This window comes from Chelmon rostratus, chromosome 1, assembly GCF_017976325.1.
Source record: "Chelmon rostratus isolate fCheRos1 chromosome 1, fCheRos1.pri, whole genome shotgun sequence".
NCBI lineage: Eukaryota > Metazoa > Chordata > Actinopteri > Chaetodontiformes > Chaetodontidae > Chelmon > Chelmon rostratus.
The window spans coordinates 15,402,612-15,426,677 of record NC_055658.1 but is presented as its reverse complement, the minus strand read 5'-3'; the positions used below and the strand labels follow the sequence as shown (position 1 = coordinate 15,426,677).

Sequence of the window (24,066 nt, the reverse complement as noted above, 5' to 3'; positions counted from 1 at the left end):
CGGAAGACTTTTGCTACAATGTTATATAAATGTAATTGACAGCAGATGATCGGTTTAATGTCGTGCTGTCAGAAGATGTGTCATCATTAGACCGTTGAAGCTTTTGAAGGGATGCAAAGCAAAAAATGTGTGCTGAGTCGTAATCATGCATGACAAACTGAAATCGTCTGCACAGTGGTGGTGAAACAGCTGCCAGTCCCTCGTCCTTTAGTGGTTAGATGATCCAGCCATGTGTATTTAGGATAATGAGAAGCATCACATTCAGTAGGTCTCAGTGGCATTGATTGTTGATTAAGTAACTTTCCACTGACCAGGCTGTTATATCAGATCAAATTAGCTTACTGCTATTATTACAGACATAGTTGTTTCAGTATACATGTTAGCAGATACTGTAAGTAACTAGAAACCGAACAGAAATGCCAAAGATGTGTTTGAGGTGACTAAGAATCAGTGACTGCGTTTATGTGCACAAAATGTTCCTGCTAATCGGTTTACATGGATATATTGGATGAAATGAATATTCAAACAGTATTCCTGTTTACATGCAGCCATTCATACTCAGATTAATGAACACAGCCTCCCTCTTTCATTTGTTCAACCTTTTTGAAAAGGTCGGCATTGCAATATTTACCCATATCCAAAAACCTGTTGATATCCAAGTCTCTCATAATGTTTCAAATTAAGTGTGTTTCTCTTTCTGCCCAAAATTCATGTGTTTCATGTTTCATGTGCCCCAGCCTAGCAAACTGTCGGCTAGGCAACGCACAGAGCTGGCCATAAACAGATAAGAGGCCATGTGTCGCATGAGACGCAGACTCTGAATCTGCGTCTCATGTCCAAAGAATGCTATAATAACGGCATACACCACAAGTCTTAATCAGAAATTGCTCCATTCTGATTAAGGCCTAATTCGGAAAAGTCAGCCCATATACAATTCGGTTGATTGACGTATTTGGAATAATCGTGGAAATCAGTGTGTGTGAAAATGCAGTCAGTGTTACTGTTCGTTTGTCCATCAGAGTTTATGTTTTGGTCAAACTTAATATTAACGAACACGTATTCACCATGAAGAAGTTGCTTATTATCATGAATAATTAGTAGCACGTTGGCTCTTTATTAGTCATTTTAAAGCCTCATTCTGGGGTTAGATTTATTTAGGGTTAGGTTATTAAGTTCATATTTCAGGTACATCAACTTTCTGACTTTGTACTTAGTACAATATCTTTGTTTTTTCCTTGCCTCTCTCTCTCTGCAGGTGGTGTCTCTGGTGCAGCTGCTGAGCGATCCTTTCTACCGGACTCTGGAGGGCTTTCAGGTGCTGCTGGAGAAAGAGTGGCTGTCCTTTGGCCACAAGTTCAGCCAGCGGAGCAACCTGAGTCCCAGCAGCCAGGGTGGCGGCTTCACACCCATCTTCCTGCAGTTCCTGGACTGCGTGCATCAGGTGAGGTTTCACCGCCAGACGGGCTCCGTACAGTCCAGCATCTCCGCCCCTGTTACGTGACTCCTCTCAACTTTCCCTCCATGACTTAACACCATTCATACCGTCTCTGTGAGCTCAGCACATTCCTCAAAAGCGTACAGGCGAGAGGGTGAAGAAGGTGAGAAATTCAGCTGTCATTATTTGTACATTTGGTTTAGTTTTGCACTTCCTCACGCTGGATGTGTAATTTCGACAGTGTATTGCACCAGGGAGCGTGCAGGGAGGCTGCTGCCCAGATGGTCTGTGAACCCAGTGATCAGCGTCGAGCTGCCTGTGCTCGCGTGTTTCGGCATCCCATCACATTGCAGTGCGTGTTTAAAGCTGCCTGTGGAAATTGCAGTTTTGGGGATTGAGAGTCTCTTGGAAGGCTTTGGGTGTGCTTCAGGATTTCAGGGGGGTGGAGTGGAGTCATGAATGAAGCTCTTACACTTGAGTTCCAGAGAACTTTGTCCGCTCTTAAATGCTAACTGCAGAGAATATCGGGGGTTGTTTTGCGTCTCCTGGGGTCGCACAGAACCACTCCCATACACTTACATCAACACATAGTTTCTCCATTTGTCTTTTGAAACTGTAGGCTTGGCAGCTAAGACAGTTTGGCGGGGGTCCTGGGATCTGGAGAGCTATAAAGGGGGGGGGGGGGATTCGGACAAGAGCTGAAAATAGAAGTGCCTCATCTCCAAAACAGCTGTTGTTTTTGCCAATAGACCCAGGTGGCCTCAAATATTCAACACTTCTCTGCCGTTGGCCACCTCATACCGCTGGAACAATGGGGCTGCAGTCCTGCTGGCTCAGTCTAGATTGTGTCTGGCAGTGATGATATCACTGACCTTTGCCCCCGCAAGGACAGAAGAGGTTCTTTCCTGTTTCTAATTGGTCATTTATGCAGCGGCATGATGTGAAGCCACAGCACGAGGACACGATCCAGCTGTCTCCCACACTCTGACCTTCTCTCTCCGTCTCTTCCTCCCTGTCCACCTCTAACTGTCTTCATCCATCTTCTTGTGTCTTTGCAGATTTTGGAGCAACATCCCCTGGAGTTTGAGTTTAATCAGTATTATCTGAAGTTCCTGGCCTATCATCACATCTCTAACCGCTTCAAGAACTTCCTGTTGGACTCAGACTATGAGCGCTTGGAACATGGTCAGTGTCCTTTACAATTTAAAACAAGGGAGGATTGTTTTTTTAAGATTATCCCTTTTCATACCGAGGAAATGCTGCATTACAATTGGCTGTATGTTATTTTCACGTTCTCACATTTCTTTTAAAATGTCCATGTAAAGAACAAAATCAACATGTGTGAGTTCCTAAAACAAAGTGCAACCCATAAATGATGACTTGTTGTTACACTGTGAAGTGAGTGCGGTCTCCACTGATGAGCCCACCTAGCCAGCCAAAACCTTCTTTTGTATCCCATAATACAACACAAAAACCTTATTGCTGAATTACCATTTTTCTGACCGGAGTGTTGCATCAGCTAAAACAGTTCAGCTCATGTGCTCAGCAGCTTCTCCTTTGGGTGTTTTCACAGGTTTGTTGTTTGAGGACAAAGGTGACAAACAGGCTCGCAGAGGCATCTGCATCTGGGAGTGCATCAGCAGGATGCACAGGAGGAGCCCCATCTTCTTCAACTACCTGTACAACCCCTCAGAGAGCCAAGTGAGTGCTTCTGTCCACCTGTCTGTCCCTCGTGTACCAGAGCTCCTCGTGTGTCTGCCAGCTAACAGCTGGTTCATGCAGCTCCCACACTGAGGAGTCTGGATACGACGCCGCTGACAGGTGACCAGATGAAACTACTTCGGTGCAAACCGAGTGCTAACAAGGTGTCAGGATTGATCTGATCCTGTGAGAGTCAAATAGTTTCTTTTTGAAATAGGAAAGAATAAAAGGATTGTTTAAGGTTGCGCATCTTTAAGAGGGGACACATAAGCTTTGTTTTGCTATTTGTCAAATTAATTAATTAGTAATTAGTGTATTATTATTAGTATCATTATTATTAATAAGCTACAGCAGATAACATTTGCCATGCAGCTGACTAAAAACTGAGAAGCCCAACAGTGTTTCACACACTCAAAAAGAAAAAGATGAAGCATTAATGGTTAAAATGATTATTTGTGCTGGCCCTTTGACTTCAGACAGAGGAGCTCGGATTTCATAAAATTACTGCTGTTTAGAAAGGAATTTCTTCTGTTTTCCTCGTTGTGTAAAGAACCAGCGGGCGCTTTTTTTGCAAACTGTATGACCGAACCAGAGTTGAAGAATTCAAACTCAGGAGCTCACGTTTGCTGTCTGGAGCTGTTTATCGTACGATTGCAGTTATGTTGCTTTGTGATCATTTCGGAAAGCTTCCGTGTTCTTCCAGTTTCCTGACAGAGAAGTTTCTTGTTAATGATTCCAGCCTGGTTTGCTTGATATTGATGATTTCTAGTGCAAATTTATTTTGAGGCATCACTGCAGTCGGACACATTAACAACAAGCTCTCTGCAGGAGATGAAGCTTGTTGGAAATACACTGAACATGCTGTTATTTGAGACTTTTTGGCCATTTGATTTTCCTCATCAAGAAATTACACTGCTTGATATTTAACCTTTTTCCACAATCGTTTACATGATGGACGTCATAAGATTCTCATCAAAACGTTCACGTTTTATAGGTGATCCTGAAGCCTTCTATCAGCATCCCCAGCCTGAAGAAGTGGGACTTCTTCACAGACGAGACTCTGTCCACGGGGCCGTGTTACGACTGGAGGATGATGGCCGTGAGGTCGGACAGCTCAGAGGAGACAGACACCATCTCCAACAGCAAGAGAAGGATTGTGTGGCCGTGTTACAGCAGCGTGAGCCGCGCCCAGCCCGATGCCATCACCAAGCTCCTCACGGTAAGTTTGACACCAAAATGTTGATTTGGTCTTCTTTTTTTTTTGTTTGCTCTTGAGCAGTGTGTCACGTTTGTCATCTTTCTTGGCCGCAGGACATTGAGAAGCTGGAGGGTGAGCTGAACCAGGCCCCTGAGAAATGGCAGACAACTCTGGAAAGAGTCAGAATCAGCGTTCAGGAAGACCTCGCTCAGGAAGGAAATGTGCGTGTTAGAAGAATAATGGTGACGTGTCGTGTACTTCAAATCTCAAGCAGGTTCTTCGGCTGTGTAACACTGCTCTTTCGTGTGTTTTTTTCCCCCATTCGTATGCATGTCTGCAGCTCCGTAAACAGTCGGTGTCGCTCTCAGGCCTCATTCCCACGTCCAGCCTGCAGGCCTTCCAGCGGCGCTCCATGCTGCACCTGCCAGACAGCGCGCTGGCCGAAGACCGCAGCACCGCCACGGCCAACGGGATCAACCGCCGCGCTGCAACACTTTACAACCAGTTCACCCCCAAGAGCGAGGAGAACAGGTGGGTCGTGAACTTCCTGAGTGCCGGAACAAATAAAAAGTCCACATTTGATTGACTCAAAACTGCTGCCGAGCGGCTGGTCCAGTTTTGGACCATGAGTCAGTGCTGTGGTATGCCGTGTGTCGTGTTTGTGAGGATCGTCTGTACTCTGTTAAACTCTGGGTGTGTAATTTTACAATTACTGCGAGGTTAAAGTACAGTCTCTTGGCTCTAATATCTGGATATTTTCCTCCAAGTTGGACAAACTGATTAAAATCTGCTTATATGTGAATAATTTTTTTGACCTTGTCCTCTACATTCCAAATAATATTTTGACAGACAAAAGTTTTAACAGATGAAGTGGGTCAGAAACACTTAACGTTCATTAAGTATTTTGAAATCACAACCACTGTGTGCACCAACATTGTCGCTGTTTTTCATCGTATTTGCATGACATATCGTCCATAAATCATACAATCATCGAAATTTTCTGTAAAATAATCAAGTGTTTGCACTTTACTCTCCTGCAATACAGTGATATTATTTATACTGCTAACTTCAATATTTTGCTCTCTTTTGTCTATGTGTGCAAAAAAAGGTCATGTCTGTGTTGAAGTGTCTCGACAGGTTGTTGACGGGCTGAGGCTGATCATTTACACGTGGTATTTTAGGTGTAAATAAGCTCCACAGCTTTGAGGAACTTGAAATATGAGAGTAGACATTTCCACCAGTGACCCCTGAAAGACGATAAAACTACCCAGTTTTGGCCTCTTTACACCATGAGAACACAATGTACAGTGCAGCTCGTACATGTGGAGAAACAGGCCAGTCAGGCTTTGCTTCTATGCAGATGCTGAGATGAGCTCCATCTGACTTTAATCAAAAATAATAACAAGTTACAAATATTGTTCAAACTGACTGTACTCGTGCAGCCCAAAAGGTACAGAGACATAACATCCAGTCTAAATTAGGGATGTCAGCTTCACTTAATTTTGGTTTTCATAGCCAGAAAGCCACTAACAGATAACATACCGGTTAATGTTGCTCTGAGGAGCATGCTGGCCTGCTTCTCCCGCTAAAATGCACTTTCCCTTCTCAGGTCTTACGAGGGTATCCTGTATAAACGTGGAGCGCTGCTGAAAGGCTGGAAACCTCGCTGGTTTGTATTGGACATTACAAAACATCAGGTGAGCAAGTCACACCACATTCATGTTTAAGGATCACTAAAACCAGAGTGATAGACCGCAGGTTTAACGCTGATGTCTTCACAGCTGAGATACTACGACACCGGGGAGGACACAAACTGCAGAGGCCACATCGACCTGGCGGAGGTGGAGTCTGTGATGATCGCTGCCCCCACTATAGGAGCTCCCAAACACATCAGTGAAAAGGCTTTCTTTGACGTGAGTACATCGGTGTTTCACAAATGGTTGTTGTTCCTGCGGGGTTCTGACATGCTCATGGACAGCTGAAAGTATGGAATTAGTTTTGATTCGTGGAATGTGTCGAGATGAGTGAGAGGGAAATCATCTCGTGTTGCAAATCACAGCTTGCATGTTAGAGATCCCCAAGGGAGAGCATCTGTTTCTCTGCAGCCACATGGACAATATTGTTAAGAGGTGTGCTGCTAGCAGTTTCTGTGTTTAAAACATGGACTGTATGAATAATAGACGGAGCGTCCAGGTTGGAAGTGCCTTAAACCTGGGTTCCTTCTAATGACCAGCAGGGGTCTGTTTGTAAATGACCCTACTTCTCACTGGATTTATTGCCTCAGTAAAAGTTTTCCTAATGAGTTTATGGTCTTCATTGCTAGTTTCGAGTCCTCTTTAATTATGGTCCCATTTAGAGTAAAATAGCCGATAAAGGACGTTGTGCTTTAGGGCGATTGTGACTGACGAGTTGCTACCAGGGCATGTCCTCTAGTTCTCAGTCAGATGCGAGGTGTAGCAATGCGTATCCTTCCCAGCTCCACCCTCTCATCCAAATATGGCCACTTTTGGCTCCAAAAAACCAAAATGGCAACAGCCATAATGATAAACTCTTCAGAATGGTACTCCACAAACCAATGGGCAACATTACAGTGGGTCACACTTGATTTAAAAGCATATTGAAAACACATTTGCAACTCAACATTAAAAGGGAGGACGGTTACTAGCAGCCTGATGCACCCACACCATACAGATTAACCTTTCTGTCAGTGTCAAGGACAGCAAAGTGGTCTGTTGGTTTATTTAGTTAGCACATTCAAGTCTGTTCCATCCCTTTGGTCCTCATTTAACACTTGTTGTCCGACACCCTCTCTAGCTGAAGACCAGCAAGCGCGTCTACAACTTTTGCGCCTCGGACGCGCCCAGCGCTCAGCTGTGGATGGACAAGATCCAGAACTGCATCTCGGACGCCTGAGCCGCGAGCCGCAGAGCCTCTGAACACTGACATCACCACGGTGAACGTTAGAGGTGGCGTCAGGCGGCTGAGAGCAGAGACGCAACGAGCACTCGACTCAGCTTTCAGATGTCTTAAACTCTGGGACCACAGTGAACAAAGTGCCTGGTAGTGGAGGATGAATGCCGTCCATCCACCTCTCTGCCTGTTGCTTAGCAGCTGGTCAGGCTGTCGAACACATTCGTCTCTGCTGTCAGCTCCCTCTTCTGTGCCTCCAACAGGACTGAAGTGAAGATAAGCTGATGTTCTAGGGGACTGCACTACCAAGGAAATGTTATCCTACTTAAGCTGTAAATAGATCAAAGCAATATCACTGGCCATTCAAACTGTGGGTTCAATTTTAAACTTAGAAAAAAAAAATAGAAAATAGCCTATAAAATAATTTCTATCAGATATTTTACTACGAGGAAAGGTTATTGCTGCTTAAAGAACCGTATGAACCGCCAAAAACTCAGAGATTTTAATGCACAACATGAAAAAGCAATTTGTTTGCACTTAGCTCTAAAGTATGCACTCCTTATCAAATATAGATTTTCTAACAGATGCAGACGGCGAAGCTAAAGGCATTACTTTACTATGTACATACGTTTCCTCAAGACAGTTTAAATGAAAAGAATTTGCACAGTGAGTTCAAAACCTGACATTTTTTCTATTTAAATAAGTGATATGTTTTTTTGTTGAATGTGTATTGACTTCTGTAACACACACTTGTCTCATGTAATGTAAATTATTTTTTTTATTAAAAGTGTAACTGTAAGTGTGGTGGCTTCATGTTTTTTTTCTCTGTAAATACTTGTGTGACATTTCATTTTATATACTGTATGTACTGAACAAACTTTTCTAACCTTAATTCTAATGTGACCAACAAGTCTTCTTGTTTTTTTAAATGTGTCGTTACTGGTGCAAAAACCTGAGTGGCCTGTTCCCTGTTTGTGATGAAACATTGTTCTGAAAACGAAATGGAGACTCTTTTGTTTGCTGTTCAAGCTGTCCAGGCAGGCTCTGTGTCTTTTAAGGGCTTTTAAAAGAAGAAGATGAATATATCATATAGGACGTTGTGGTTTTCAGAGATCCTCGTCTCGTCCCTTCTGTTTGTGCAACCTATACAGTTTCATCAAAAAAGAAAGAAAGACGAATGAAACTGCTTAAAGATGTCAGAGGCTTTTGTTTCAGCTCTTACTGTATCTTTGTACCATGTTTTGTGGTGACACTAATTTTTTGAAAATAAACCAAACATACTTGAAACTACATCGTGCTCTTGTTTTACTGAGTGGATATCAAAAGGTTTGCTGACAGCGGTGAAAGAAATATTCAGATTCTTTGGTTAAAGTAGGAATTACAACGTAAAAATACGCCAGCATTTCATTTGACTTTCACACGTATTTAAGTGTGGAAGTGAAAGAAGTAAAAAGAGTGGCCCCTTTAGTAGTGTATTACTGCACAATTATTACTGATGCATGGACGATGACGGACCATACATTATTATCACCTATAACTGTACTTTACATCACAGTGAAGAATTCTGCGAAATGAGAGGAAGAGAATCTATAAGGATGCTCTTGAAACTTGATTTAATTAAATCATAGTGAACATCAAGACTGCACAAATGTTTTGGCAAAGTTACAGTATTGTTTTGCAGTAATAATAATAAATTAAAAAGAAAACACAGTCTGACTTTCATATGCTGACAGAAATGCATGAAACAAACAGGAGGGATTGTGGGACAAATTCATAAACCATCCAAACATGCACAGAATGCATTCAGTGTTTTGTCGTTGAAGAGGAAAAAAATGGCACGAGAATCTACTGCAGGGCAAAAGTCACTTTAAACTTTTACAGTTGTACATTTTTTTTTGCTCTGTTTGTTCTTATTTGTTCTCTGATTATAAACATCCAGATCCACTACTGCAGGGCCCTTCAACTCCTACAGTTGTTTTTTTTTTTTTTTTTTTTTTTGCTCCGTTGTTGCTTATTTGCACCTTGTTCTTGTTTTTCCTGTTGTTCTTATTAGCACCCTTATGGTTCTTATTTTGCATCTTATTGTTCCTTATTGTCCTTATTTGCACCTCAATTTGCAATCTCGAAAAAAAACCCAAAACCGGTTAGCGGTTTCATTTAGCACCATCATGATGTCCACATTTAAATTACTTCAGTACTTTGGATTTATGACCAAATACCTGCAAAACCAATTACCTTCCCGTCAGCCTCAGCTGTACGGTGTTTAGTGCTAACAAGCTAAACTAAGCATCATTGTGAGTACGTTAGCATGCTGACATGAGCGATGAGCACAAAGCGCTGTTGTGCCAAAGCACAGCCCCCCAGAGCCACTCGCAGGCCTGTAGACTCGCAGTCTCATCATGTAATGGGTCATAGGATACAGGAAGAAAACTTAGACCACTTGTAATTGCCACGTTTTTCAGGGCTCTTATGAACAGATCGTCTTTATTAAAGATTGTCTCTCAATGAAAGGTAACGAGACACCGCTGCAGCTCTTGTTTTTTTTTTTTTTTTTGCTTGGAGCCAGCAACAGGGCCTGGAGAGGATGATGAGGGGTGTCTCACTTGCCAGCAATGAATATGGGACTGGGCAAGAGCCCCAGCTCAGGCTGAGTGGCGCCTGGTTGACTGCTCGGAGCGGGACTCGTGCGGTCCCAGGAAGGTTTGTCTCTGAGAGGAAGCTGAATGTCAGAAGAAGAGCTCAGGGGACTTTTTTTTTTTTTTTTTTTCTGGAGGGGAAGGAGGAGGTGGGTGTTTGTCCCTCAGTGCGATCTCCCAGCTGGCTCGTCCTGGCAGCAGGTGCAGAGCTGCAGCAGGCCAACATCTGGGCAGAGCCTCTGGCAGTCCTCTCCATATTTAGCCTCTTGCTTTGGGTACGGAGATTAGGACCTCTGCCCACGAACAGAGGGATGAAGCGGAAGTTATCCAGCAGGATTGAGTGGAATGGCATGATAGGAATCATTTCCTCCTGCGGCAGAAACTGCAGTTTTACTCACGTTTATTCAATTGATTCTACATAGCTGCAGTCCTCTGACTGGATCCAGATTCATGCAAGCTAATTGTATTTAGATTTTAGGAGATGAAAGATGCTTGGAGTTGCATAACCACGACATGGCTTAGGTTATACAGCCACTGCAAGAGATTTTTTTAAAGAAGAATTGCTGATAAAAGTGTCCATTATTCGTACGAACAGCAGGATCTTTAAATGCAGTGGTCTGGTGTAACTTCTGACATCTGTGTGATCAGTCTTGGTTGGCTGGAAGCACGCTGCTCTCACATAAAAAGACAAATCAAAAGCAGTCTATAAATTCAGGATTGAACGTATCTGTTGGTTTTGGATCCCAGACTCTTCATGTACAGTCACAGCTGCAGTAAATGCTTCTTGTACGAGAAAACAGCTTGAAGAATAATCTGATTGGCCTTTCCACGGGCCCCCAAAATACTCGAGTGACAGATGATACTGATTTATTTTATTGGTTCTCCAAATCCCATTATCCATATAGTCCTGTGGTTGCAATGAATGCGTGCTGTGTAGCAGTTCCCATTTCCTGGGTGCCTGTGCAATGTGGGCAGGGGGAGAGCTGATTTCCCTGCTGCTGGGGGCCCTTCTGTCTCAAAGCCCTGTGGCCCCTCAGCGGGCACCTGCTCCAAAATTCTTCGAAACAACTCCAAACGCTGATCTCACTGGTTTGACACACATCATCTCGTCCCACCCTAGAAATCAGTATGATGTCAGCCGCCTGCAGCACATGGGGGTCTGGTTGGGAAATTATCAAATGCATGAATCAACTGAGCTCCAGATGATCTTATCCGGACACCGCCCGCTCATCCATGAGCAGAAAAGCACAATTCCACATTTGGTTTGTAGCTTTATGGGATAGTAGTGGGGGTTTCTAAAGGTTGCACTAGTGTCTGTTTCCGTAGTCCACTTAGTGTTCTTTGAGGCCCTGATGTTTTTCACTTGCAGGTCTAAGTGACCCACAGTTTCTCGGACTCCACTCAGCCATGTGAAATGCTCAGGCCTGTGAGGTCACTGTGGGAAGTCATCTAACCCAGCAAACAGGCATCTGCCAGACATTTTTTCACCAGCAGACAATCCCAAAAAATGTCCCTGTTTCAAATCAGTTTCGATGAGGATATTTTGGACAGGACTGAGATGAATTGGACACGGGCATTAGAGTACTTTTCAGTCACATGGGGGCGAGGGTGAGACAGCGAGACACATCCTTATTTTTGGAATGTCGAGAAGCTTGTGCAATTTAGCTCCGGAGATTAGAAACTCCCAATTCTGAGAATAGTCTTTGCACAAAAAAAAAAAGAAAAAAAAAGCGCCACATGTTTCTCAGATTCTGGGATATAAATATCTCTGGTCGAAGAAATGTGAACAGCAAATCTATTTATTAGACACCAGATTAACAATTCAAGAGAAACACTGCCGACAAGCCTGAATTCTATCAATCATCAGCTGGTTATTCTACTCTTTTTGAATATTTCTGCGTTTTATCTAATGGTGCACCAATTAAAGAATGAACAAAGGCGTCCATAAAAGGAGACGCTCTGTGGATGAAATGATCTGTTTTGGTGGTAAACCACATTCCTGGTTACAATATTAGCTCAGAGATTTGGCCAATCTGTCTCCATATCTGATCTTATCGGTAACCCACCGGTATAAAGAGATCTGCACGGTGCTGACTGTTAGATGAGCATATGAATGCACGTTCTTATCTCATCTCCTGCTCTGACAACTCTGAACTCAACATGAACCACCTCTGTCCTTCCCGCTCCTCTCTCAGAGAGGGACAAGTTAAGGTGGTTTGAGAGTTTTTGCATCCCAAAGTAAAGACACTCATTGTGCGGGCTGGCTGGCAGACACGAGACAAACAAGTTGGTGGTTTCACCCAGTTACAGTGATCCTGCGAGGTTGTCTCTTTTTTCACAGAGACATGAGGGCAGGGGACACAAAGGTGAGGCGTACCTGTGAGAACAGTGATCCTTTGTTGCACTGACTGATTTGTTTTGACACAGAGACGCAGCAACACTGAGCCCTGGCTGCTGCACGTCACTGATCATCACGTGTGATTCATCTCGTTTGGCGATGACTGGAACAGTGAAGTCATACTGTGCAACACATACAGACCTGCCAGACAAACAGGCAGGTAGCTGGAGGTGCACCCGTCCAATGCTTCCTCTCCTGGCACCAGCAGCGGACAAAGATCCTTTACTTCAGTAAAAGTGCTGATACCACGCTGTAAAAAGTAGTCCACTACAAGTCCTGCATCCAAAAACCAATTTAAGAGTGTTTAAGTGTTACAAAATGCTCTTAAAGAATCAAAAGTAGCTCCCTGTGAGTGTTTTACTCTTCTGATGTTTTTTGACTAATATTATTGTTGCATTCATGTGTTTGTTGCATTTTACTGCTGCAGATGTGTAAGCTTGAGCTCATTTTAACTATTTTATACACTGCTGGGTAGTTTAATCTACAGCAATGCATCATATTCTATAAGATCATCATTTGTTTGTAGCATCACTGTCACAATCAGGATGGGTGTGAATAAATAATCTAGTAAGTAACTAGTAACTAAAGCTGTCTGACAAATGTAGTGGAGTAAAAAGTACAATATTTCCCTCCGAGATGTAGCAGAGTACAAGTATAAAGTTGCATTAAGTGGAAATCCTCAAGTACAAGTACCTCAAGTTTATACTTAAGTGCAGTAGTTGAGTAAATGTACAGCTTCCACCACAGTCCAGTGCTGATTCTGATGCATCCCTGACAGGTAACTGTGACGCTTTTTGAAAAATATGAACTGAACAATCAACAGTACAGCTGCTTTAGCTGATTCAGCTTCAGTGAAGCTATGTAAATGTGACCTGTTTCCTAAGATTCACATCCTCAGCAGGAACAAACAGGTTTGGGGTTGAGCGCCACCGACATGACAGGAAAGCTGGAAAGTGTTCGCAGATGAACTGATCTGCACAACACGGCTCTTTTCAATAACACCTACCACCAGTGAGCACTCTCAGCGCCACCAGTTAAAAGGCTGAAGCCACCAACACCATCCCAACACATCTTAGAAGTATTGTCCATGCAGTTATTTCTTGCAGGCAAACAAGAGTGGACTGTGTTCGTCAGTGTTTTGGGGGTTTTGCTGCTGGAAGCTGCCACATGCGCCTGCAGCAGCAGCTCAGTTTGAGGACTGCGTTCATATGGCGACACCTGGTGGACGCACTTCGTCATGATCAAAAGGTAGATGAGTCATGATGACAGCAAGGTCTAAACCCCCAGTGAAAGAAAGAAACGTGGAAGCTTGCTGCTTTCTTTAGAGACATATTGGTCTTTATTTGTAAACAGCCTCTTCTGAAGGAGGTACCTGAATGAAACTACCCGCCCACATTAATATAAAATAGGTGGTGTTCTATGATGTTTTTAATCTTCTTAGTTATGACTGTAACGGACGCAATTCAGTCAACTTCAGCTGAGAACCTGAGCTTGAGTTGAACATGTATCTACTGTTACACCCTGCAGGATATCAGTAAACAGCTCCTTATTTATCCTAGTTTACATTATGATACATTTATGTAAAAAAAAAAAAAAAACATGAAAAAACTGCAAAGTAGTTATATTAAACATAGCACGTAAATTCAGAAAGGAAAATTAAAAAAAAGTGGAATAAAAACTGTATCGCGAGGCTCGGTGAGTTTGTGTTATCAAACCTCTTCACAGTTCGGCTCTGGCATTATTCGAGTCTTCCTCATTGCGAGCGTTCACTGAGCCTCGGCCCCCTGGTTCTTCCTCTCCTGCCACGACTTCTTCCTCAGCTCCAGCTCAGCGTCAGTGAATGAAGCCGGGCCCCAGTTAGTGATCCTCTGAGGTCCTTTATGACCTGAAGGACCAGGTTAAAAGAGAAGGGGACATCTTTCATCATGATGGACAGACATCAATGCTGCATTTCACTGCACTGGGAACAGAATGAAGTACAGGGGCTGGGCTGAGTTAGCACCATCTTCCACCACAAGATGGCCAAAAACACACCTGCAAAACCGTTTGCATTAATCTGCTGCCACAGCAGCCTCCACCCTCCAGGGGAGGCTTTCTGCAACACTTTGGATGCTGGTGGAAGCGATTTGCTGCCTTCAGGCACTGGTGTTGGGCAATAAGACCAAACTTATTCCAGTTCATCTCAAAAGACTTGGACAGAGTTGAAGTCCACCAGTCAAGATGTTCCACAGCAAACCATTTGCTTATGAGCCTCGATTTGTGAATGTCGAAACACGAACAGGCTGTTCCTGTCTGCTGCTACCACAAAACTGAAGGAACACCATCACTTATGTAGAGATACCATTAAGATCGCATTGAATTGGAACAGCAAGCCCATAAATAGAGCACACAAATACAGATGTGTCCACATACTTTTGGCCATATAGTGTACATTGCATTTTTGTAAATAAGGCCTTAATTGTCAAAATCTTGCACGAGCAAACCAAGAAGCCACATTTCTATAAACTTAATGTGCAAAGTTCTTGAATGCTGGTCAAAGACAGAATGTGTTACATGAATTCATGAATTAACCAGCAATTACTAATGAACAACAGTGAGTTTCTCTACCTGGCTGGATGAGACGCACCAGCCCCTCATGTTTGGCCACCTTGTCCTTCCAAGTCTTTGTCTTGTTTGCTGCTCGCTCGAGCTTCCTCGACACCTTCTACATGAGATAAAGAGGAAGTGAGAGACAGAGAGAGGAATCAGATCATGGGAACTTGGAGCAGACGTCAGCTGAGACGAGAGAAAGGGGACGAAGGACGTTTTGACAGAGTTGAAACAGTTCGGTCAGCAGGGGGAGCAGCTGCAAATGTCTCTTACTTAATGAGTCATGATGGTTTGATGTGATACAAACACACTGGCGGGCAGAAAAGAGTAGTTTTACTGAACTAAATGGAAAAAAAGATTTCAAATATTTCTGATGCCAAGAGACAATTTCACAGTAGATTTCTAGATAAAGTCTCCGCCGGCGTTCTCAGATCAGTGTAAACCTCCACATGCATGACCTGACCTCATACTGCTCCAGAGCTCCATGCCGCTCCCTCTCCAGGCTGTCCAGCTGCAGCATGGCCGCCTGCAGGTCTCTCTCCTTGGCCAGCCGCTCGGCCACCAGCTCCTGCTTCTCGGCCTCGGTCCGCGACAGCACCCTCTGCTGCTGCAGGTGCATCTGCTCCAGCTCCGCCCTCTTTGCTGCCTCCTCCTCCAGCAGCCTGCGGTGGGAAACACAGCACTGACGCTTAAACTCTCTTTAAGTTGTCTGTTTCACCCACGTCGTGCCCGTTCAGGATGAAGGCAAACGAGGAGCCGGAGCCAGAGCGCATGGACAAGTGTGGAAAAGCTCATGTTCACTTCAGACACTTCAGAGTGTCTTTACAGACTAGGGCAGGAATCCCACACTGTTGGTCTTCAACCTGCTGTGTTCACTCTGTGTGTGTGTGTGTGTGTGTGTGTGTGTGTGTGTGTGTGTGTGTGTGTGTGTGTGAGTGCGTGTGTGTGTCCGAGACCTGGCCTGCAGCTTGCGCATCGCCTCCTCATCCTGCTTGGCCTGCCTCTCGTCCTCTAAGGCCTCCTCCAGCCGGTGGTACATGTCCTCCAGCTCCCGGACGCGCTGCAGGTACTGCTCCAGTTCACCGGACTTCTGAGCCACCTGCTCCTCCATCTGCTGACGCACCTGAATGAGTCCACACACACACACACACACACACACACACGCACACACACATACGCACACACACACACACACACACACACACACACACACACACACACACACACACACACACACACACACACAATGTTGCACATCCTTGCAACTGAACCAAGGAATAATCTACAAATCAATGGTATTGTTGTATTTTAGCTTCTTCTGTATACCACTCATTTGTGTTGTATGCAATGATGCAATCTCACTTGCAATAATAATTTTTCTTATCTCACAAAGGCATTTATCTGTTTAGTCACCGAAGTATGGCGATGATTAATAAGTCAGTGCACTCGACACTCAGACAAAAGGTGACTCAACATCATGGGATAAATCATCTGAACTTTTTTTAGCTAGGTTTCCTGGAAGGACGGAGCCACAGACGGGTCGTGGCAACAAAATAAGAATAGAATAACAAGATGGACTTTTTCATTTCAGATTCAGTAATTTTCTCTTTGAGCTTTTGGCAAGACCATGTGTTTCACCACCTCACGCACACATGATCAGGACTAAGGAGCCGGGTCGAGGGAGGCAGACTCGGGCACAGTGCTTACCATTTTCTCTCTCTCCAGGTCCAGTCTGTAGCGGTCCTGCAGGTCTACCTGAGTCTTCTTCCTCCTGTGCTCCTCTATTGCTGCTCTTTCCGCAGCCTCTTCCATTTTCTGTGAGACACAAAGGAGGGAAGAGCTGAGCTTCGCTTGAGGTCACATCAGTCTCCAAGACAAAACGGACTTCATAAAGAACTTTAGGGTGGTCGGGGAGGAGTTTGTGGCTCAGGACGCATCTCTTACATAACGTTTGACTTAGTAAAAGATCCAAGCTGTCATTTTTAGTTTCGTCTGTGTTTTTTACAGTTTCCTCTCTCTCCTTGGTGTGTGTGTTTCTAAAGAATGAATGAACAAGGAGCAGGTCCTGTCCCTTGCTTGGCTTGATTGCTTCGCCTGATTGCTGCCACACGATTGGTCAAGGAGCGGATCCCTCACCTATTTGAACAGCCCGCTGACTGCACTCTTCCTCCTCTCCAGCCTTTCCACCACCAGAAAACGCCAGTCCATCGTATTAGTGTGATTAGTAGCATCATAAAATGTTAGAGTTGTGTGTTCGGTGGAAACTGTTGTGAATGTTCCGTTAAGTCCTGTAAGTAGCAAAGGTGAGCAGTAGCAGGAGGCCGAAGCCTTTTTGTTTAAACCAAGTGTTTTCCTGGTCCCTCATTTATAGGAGGTTTTTATGGTTTAGTTAAATTAGGGTAATCTAGAGTGTTTTCTGTTTGTTATGTTAGATTATTTTCTTCCTCTGAAACAAATAAAACTGCTCATGTTGATAACTCGGCTTGTGGTTGCTGCTGGCGTTCTTGGAGTGGGAAGACTGGGGGGAGCACCTTTGTGTTGCCAAAGGTTCCCCTAGACCAGGGCTGAACAAAGCATTCAAACACCTAATGAGAATTGGGCTGAAAAAAAATAAACGCCCTTTTTGACATTTGAAAAAATGCCATCTGGCAGCATGAAAAGAGAAGTAAGGAGACCATTTTTTGCATAGCAGGTTTAACTTCCCTTTTCAGTGTGAATGTTCTGCTGCATCAAGTCTATTTTTTTTAAATCAATTAGGCATTTAGGTTATTTTCAGCCAAAATATGCAAAATGGGAAGTGGACTGAAAATCTGACCTTTTTTACTGGCAATGGACTTACACCAATCGTTATAACCTTCAACCACAACCACAACCTTCTCCACAACTGAAAATTAAGAGGAAGTAAGTGAAAACCCTCCTTGAGATTTACTTGTATGTTTTGTCATCGAGTATCAAGATTTACAAAATTACCTCCTAACCTGACAAACCTGTTACAGCTACACATTTGATAATAAAGCGCCTCTTTCCCTCATATTTAGCTTTGTTTAGTGCCTTTCATCATGACAGCAATGTGTATATTATAAAGCTGCTTTGCATTAAGTACTACATTTACATTATGTTCAGTTTTTAAAACTGTATCAGAGTGATCCTCTCCGTGCGCTCTGTTTATTTTATTGAAGCAATGTTGTTGTATTGCACTAAATTGTGTAATTTTATTTAAAACAATTAGAAAAAAGGACATTTAGGTCACTGATTGGCCCAAAAGGGAACATTATATCCCCTCAAACTGTTTCATCTGTGCTCCTTTTTCTTTCAATTACTTGAAAATAACAGAGAAAATATGTCAGACATAAGTGTTCACTGAAGGCAACGGTGTGTGACGTTATCGGACCCAACAAAGTGCTTTTGTCCATTTTTTTTTAAGTGTTGATCATGGGGTAGTACCTTCCTCATAGCCTCCAGCTGTCTCTGTTTGTTTTCACTGGCCACCTGGAGCTGCTTCATCCTCTCCGCCAGGTCCTCCTCCTCCGCCTGCTGCTTCTGCCGGAGCTCCCTGCGCCTCAGCCGGGCCTCGCGGTGCGGAGACGACAGCCCCAACCTGAGCAGCTGGATGCACGTTTGAGTAGCTGCCACGAGATGGAGCGAGAGGGGAATCACTAGCTGAGTTACCGCCATAACAGTCTGACTACAGATGCACTGCTGAGTCAGGAAGCATGACATTTAAAAGAAAAAAAAGTCTGACGGAGATGACGAGGCTCTTTGTGATGGGGCAGCTACAGAAAAGTGGAAAATGAAGCTACCTTGAATCCACTCCTGCTTTTTCTTTTTATCTGACGCGCTGATCTCAAAGCTTTTATCGGCGCACTTGATAATAAACAGGCATTTCTTCCCTTCTTTGTCCGGCAGAGACTGCAGGAGAGAAAACACGATGGCATCACTCTCAGTCGCATCACACTAAATGTACAAAACCCCTCATGGTTTATTAAAGATTCAAACCGCTGTTTGGCTCATGCTGATTCTCTTTCTGGACTAAATCAAATCCTTCAGGAAATATCAGCTAAAATCTGCTCATAAGAACTCCCAAATAATGAAGCCCAACAGTGTTATTTACATATAATATACAGTATCAAATACTAGAAATAGATGACCCCACATCCTAATATTTAAGGATGGACTGTTAACCTCCACACAGCAGTCTTGGTCCAGGATGATGTCCCCTCTCTTCTCCACCAGATCCTCACAGACGTAGTATGACAGTGACCTGGGTCGAAGGACAAACCAGCGCTCGGTCCAGTTCTTCCTTTTGTGGCCCTTTTTCATCATGTAGCCCTTCAGAATGCAGTGTGGAGGCAAACAAAGACATCAGAGTCAACTAACTGTTCTGACACAATCGCTGTGATTTACGTGTTTCACATAACAACTTGTGTTACTGAGATGATTAAGCAAACAATTGATTATTTTTGCAAAAAAATTGGCATATACGTACATACGTAACATTCTGTAGATGTGACATGTAACATATCCAAGTGTTAGAGTTAGGTGTTTTCAGTAAAATTCATTTTATCATCAATAATATGTGAATGACCAGTAATGAGATCAGCTACTGTTCTATAGCGGTTGTAATATATACAGTATATCTATTATTGTAGAGCTGATACTTTTAGAAATATTGTTTTATTTGCTTCTTCTCTTATTAGAAGATCTAACCCCAACTGTAAAAATGTGTGTGGAGGGAGGGACCAATATGGGACACCTGTGTAAACAGTACATGTGGGGTCTATGTGCTGTCTAACCTGCTTCAGCACATCCATGATGAATTCCAGAAAGACCTCGGTGATGCCCATGGAAAGGGTTTGAGGGTTCATGCCCTTGCTGAAGTAACCCATCCCCAGCAGTTCAATTAGCTCCCACACAGTCAGGCAGTTTTGCTTTGTGTTCAGCTGCAGCTTGTAATCTGCAAACTTCTCCTCACTCCATCCACTCCCCATGGCCTCCGTCAGCTTTCGCAGGAAGTACTCAATCTAAAGAGATGGTCAGACAGGAGAGCTTAAAAACATGTTTGCTTGAGGAGATGATTAGAAATTGTGTTTTTTTTCGATTGTGAAAAAAAAGCTACTGTAAAAACAACTGTAAGGATCTTCCTCACCTCTTCAGTAATGATGACGAGTGGGTATTTATCTTCCGACAGAAAGTTGAAAATGCACCAGACTTTGAAAGCATCATTATCTGAGATTAGTAGCTGTTTAGCGCTGATATTTTTCTTGCAACACAGAGTCCAGCACATCTTGTTGAACTCCATTATGTCAAACTCCTGCCGTACCTGTGAATAAAAATGCAGCATTCAGTCAGAGTCAAAGTCAAACTGGTCAGCCCCAGTGAGCACAGTGTGTTTACAAATGCTAAGTCGGAGACTGGTGTTTGTCTCCTTTCAGAACCTCGAGTCTGCAGGATGTGAGGTACAAACCTGATGTAATTAAAGGCCTCATTTTTATTCAAGTCAGGGCCTGCAGGAGAAAGGCAGGAAAACAGCTTCCAAGTGCAAAGAGTGAAACTCAAGCAGTTTACTGACATGAGAGTCAGTGTTGTAACACTTGAACACATATGTTTGCAATGTATTACACTATGCTCACCAAGCTGCAGACAAGAAGCCCCCCCTTTGCAAAGAGTGTATAAGGAGGCAGTCCATTTTATCTACAAACTCCATGCATTTATTGTGCTACCAACAGATAAAGACAAATCACATCTTTACTCTGGGTGCAACAAAGAAGTGGTAACCATATCCTCTGCTACACACCGCACCAGGCCAGCATTAGTCATCCTATCTGTGTCATACAGTCTTCAAGAGAGAAGTGTGTGTTGGTGCTTTTTTTCTATTTCTGTTTTAGCTTCCCTGCAATCAGTTTACCGCGAACCAAGCTTGATAGGAAACCCTTTTCCTTGATACTCTAATAATATGCCTGTACAATATCTTTTGGATGTGTTTGATTTTTTTCTGATTTGTAATATCTATCACAGTTTTTCTTGTCTGCTTTCAGTTCCATAGTCTCTTCCAGTGAAGACCTCAAAAGCCAACTTCTGTCTTTAACCTCTGCTGTAAGTGTGTCTAGACTGCTGCATAGCTGTGCACCTACATGCATAGTGACGGCATAATAAGGATATTGAAAAAAAAATGTGTTAGCTGTACTGAAAATCAGGTATGATATTGGCAATAATTTTAAAAAATGTCACCCAGCACTAGTTGTCATTTTGGCAAATTATAGCTTGTTGACTGGATTACAAACGTAAGACTCTCACATTCTCCTACAACTGCCTCAGCATCTGTCCCCACCTTGTCAAGAATAAACATGTTGAGGTACGGCATGTAGCCCTGGTTGGACAGAGGCCCTTTATCATCATCTTTGAAATGCTCCTCAAGGGCCACGGGGTCATGAGGGATCTTCATCACTGTGCACAGGTTGTGAGACAACACCTAAAAAAACACAATTCGAACATGAATTAAATACTGCCATAACACATGAGCACTTCGGGAACATTGCTGGAAAATGAATATCTATGTATTGTTAAGGCAAAGATGAAGCTCAAGATAGGCCTGATGGTTTTCACATGCAAAACACAGTTGCTGACATTTACAGGCATCACTGGCCAAGCGTTACTTCTGTTCTTACAGGTGAACTTTCACTTCTGAGACTGAAGGTTCTTTCTTCTGGCTGGTTCAGCTATGATAGTTGAGGATTACACCCAAGCTGCCTTCCTTTAACTGTGCAGCACTGTAGCTGTACTTCACATCAGCAAGGAGAGATTAGATTCTGATAAAATCCACATGCAAACAGTTTCCTCTGACAGTCCAACGTGTGGTGGTTGGAGATGGTGGATAGTTAGCTTTACACTGGCTATCACAGTGATATAAAGACCATAAATACATCTCCAAAAATAGGGTCTCTCAGAGCTTTCCTGGCCACTCTGCAGTGCTGAGAGAGCATATGTGAGAGATGAAAAACCCTGCAGGATCCTTGAAGTCAGACTGTGTCTTTGTCAGGCTGGGCACATAGACGTCAGAGCCAGCAGGCAAGCAAACTCAGGCCTGGGCTGTCATACAGCAAAACTCCACGTTTTTCTGGCCTTTGCCTCAGGAAATCGCCCTGTGACAGGTTTTCCATCTTCTTTCACAACAACAGAAGTGGATTAAACGATGGGTGGATAAATGAGAGAATCTGTAGCACAACATATTGGCATCTCTGCAGCATATAGTGAAATATACATTATGCAAATTCCTTGTGTACTATAGGTAAAAGTACCAATACGACAACATACATACACGTATTATCAGCAAAATGTACTTAAAAGTATCAAAAGTAGATGAATTCATTTTATTGTTTGGCCCCTTTTAAATGACTAAGAATTGCATAATCTGCATACATATTATTACTGACAGATGAAGACATTTTAATGCTGAATCCGACACTTTAGGCTCTATAACTGTATGCTGATGAGAAGGGTCACCTGTAACAATAGGCTACATCATATTTTATCACCATATAACTTTATGTAAAAATCTAATCTGCAAAAAGCACTAGTAATTATTTAGCTATAAAATGTATGGAGTGGTAAAACGTCCAATATTTTCCCCTGAAATGAAGTATATGAAGAGGTGGAAGATGTATTCAGATCCTTTGCTTTTGTAAAGTTCTAAAAGAAACAGAAAAAAAATACTCCACTACAACTAAAAGTCCTGCATTCAAAACCTTACTTAAGTAAAGGTATGCAAGTATTAGTAGAAGTAGAAGTAGTCATTTTGCAGTAAAATGGTCCCTGTCAGTGTTTCACTATCATATATGATGTTTTTGGATTAAAATCACTGCTGCATGTTGCATTTTATTGCTGTAGATGTTTAAATTTAAGATAATTGTAACTACTTTATGCTCTGCTGGTTAGTTTGATCTTCAATGCATCATATTCCATAAGATCATCATGTGTTTGTAGCGTGGCTGTCCTGTGAGAACCGCGCATCTCTCAAAACCCAACTTTTAAATAAACACTATCATTTCTAAGATAAAGCAGTAAGAAGTACAAAATGTTCTCTGAGATGTAGTGGAATAGAAGTATAAAGCAGGCCAACTTAAGCGTACATGTACCTGAAATTTGTACTTCTGCACAGCACTTGAGTAAATGAGTACTTAGTTACATTCCACCACTAAGTAGCATCACATGGAAATAACGGTATCTTAGCTGAGTACCAGTGCCTTCAAAGTTATTCTTCGGTGTGAGTAAATATATGTACTTTCCACCGCTGTTAAACGTTACACAGATGGAGTTTAGTCGTGAGTTTATCAAATGAGCTAACACAAACTGTGGAACGTTACCGTGGGAACGAAAACAAGTGACATTCATTCATTAAGAACGTCGGCCGTAAACGTTACATACGCACGTAACGGCTGGGATTTAAAGTAACGGTACACACACACAAACACACACACATAGAGAGAGGGAGAGAAACGTGAAACGCACCTTTAACTGAGATTTGGAAACTTTTCCACGTTGATCCACGTCCAGGGCTGTGAAAGCGTGCCATATGGATTTCAAAAGCTCCTCTCGAAGCCACATTTTGTCGGGCACCAGGAGGTCTGTCTGTCTGTCGGTGTCCTGGGTTTGTGTGTCAGGTTGTAGTCTGTGTGGTCTAAACACAGGCGAGATGTTGGCAGCAGCTGGGACAAGTGTGATGACAGCGCCACATAACGTTTACTTCAGTTTAGTGTCATCATTTTAAAGTGGTCAGTTCAGGCTGTTCCCTCATCAGGAAGTCCAAACCTCAAGAACCAGCAACACTAAAATACACCAGAATACTCGACTACAACTAAAAGTCCTGCGTTTAACTAAAAGTATGCAAGTACAATCAGTAAAATGTACTCAATGCATTAAAAGTATTCGATGCATTGAAAAATGCCATTAAGTATCACTCGGTCATTATTACGGACGCATTTATGTAAAAGCTGAATTTAAGTGCTGTAGTTGGTTCATTTTCGTTGTTTTGTACACGACTGTAACAAATGATTGTTTTCATCATAAATTAATCTGCTGATTTATCTCTCCATTCATCAAATCCTTATTCGGTTTGTAAAAGTTCTGAACAGTACAAACCTCTACACCATTAACAATTCATTCAATTCACTAAAATAACTGATATGACAAGCAGCAAATCCTC

At 43.0% G+C, this 24,066-nt stretch overlaps 2 protein-coding genes across 2 annotated transcripts in view; one reads left to right on the top strand and one right to left on the bottom strand.

The window, feature by feature from the left end:
• Window positions 1–8,528, top strand: part of sbf2 (SET binding factor 2) — a 95,495-nt gene extending 86,967 nt beyond the window's left edge. Inside the window, exons 33-41 of the mRNA XM_041943164.1 lie at window positions 1,256–1,441; window positions 2,494–2,620; window positions 3,009–3,136; window positions 4,131–4,355; window positions 4,448–4,555; window positions 4,675–4,865; window positions 5,944–6,031; window positions 6,116–6,247; window positions 7,149–8,528. Coding sequence (XP_041799098.1) covers window positions 1,256–1,441; window positions 2,494–2,620; window positions 3,009–3,136; window positions 4,131–4,355; window positions 4,448–4,555; window positions 4,675–4,865; window positions 5,944–6,031; window positions 6,116–6,247; window positions 7,149–7,247 — 1,284 coding nt within the window. The 3' untranslated portion in view covers window positions 7,248–8,528. The remainder of the gene's footprint in view (window positions 1–1,255; window positions 1,442–2,493; window positions 2,621–3,008; window positions 3,137–4,130; window positions 4,356–4,447; window positions 4,556–4,674; window positions 4,866–5,943; window positions 6,032–6,115; window positions 6,248–7,148) is intronic.
• A 5,093-nt stretch (window positions 8,529–13,621) lies between these two features.
• Window positions 13,622–23,501, bottom strand: swap70a (switching B cell complex subunit SWAP70a). Its single transcript, XM_041936685.1, has 12 exons — window positions 23,373–23,501; window positions 21,196–21,336; window positions 20,014–20,187; window positions 19,661–19,888; window positions 19,050–19,196; window positions 18,668–18,776; window positions 18,312–18,493; window positions 16,575–16,682; window positions 15,824–15,990; window positions 15,331–15,529; window positions 14,886–14,982; window positions 13,622–14,163 (listed from the first exon to the last, which is right to left on the bottom strand). The coding sequence occupies exons 1-12, from the start codon at window positions 23,466–23,468 to the stop codon at window positions 14,045–14,047; spliced, it is 1,767 nt and encodes a 588-aa protein (XP_041792619.1). The 5' UTR covers window positions 23,469–23,501; the 3' UTR covers window positions 13,622–14,044.
• Between the last annotated feature and the right edge of the window lie 565 nt (window positions 23,502–24,066).

What these genes read in the sequence shown, in the direction of transcription:
- swap70a (XM_041936685.1), bottom strand. Translation starts at nt 23,468, where the DNA reads ATGTGGCTTCGAGAGGAGCTTTTGAAATCCATATGGCACGCTTTCACA. An exon ending in TTTCCAAATCTCAGTTAAAG is followed by an intron (nt 21,337 to 23,372) that starts GTGCGTTTCACG and finishes GTGTTTTTTTAG; the next exon opens with GTGTTGTCTCACAACCTGTG. An exon ending in AAAGCAGGAGTGGATTCAAG is followed by an intron (nt 18,494 to 18,667) that starts GTAGCTTCATTT and finishes ATCTCGTGGCAG; the next exon opens with CTACTCAAACGTGCATCCAG.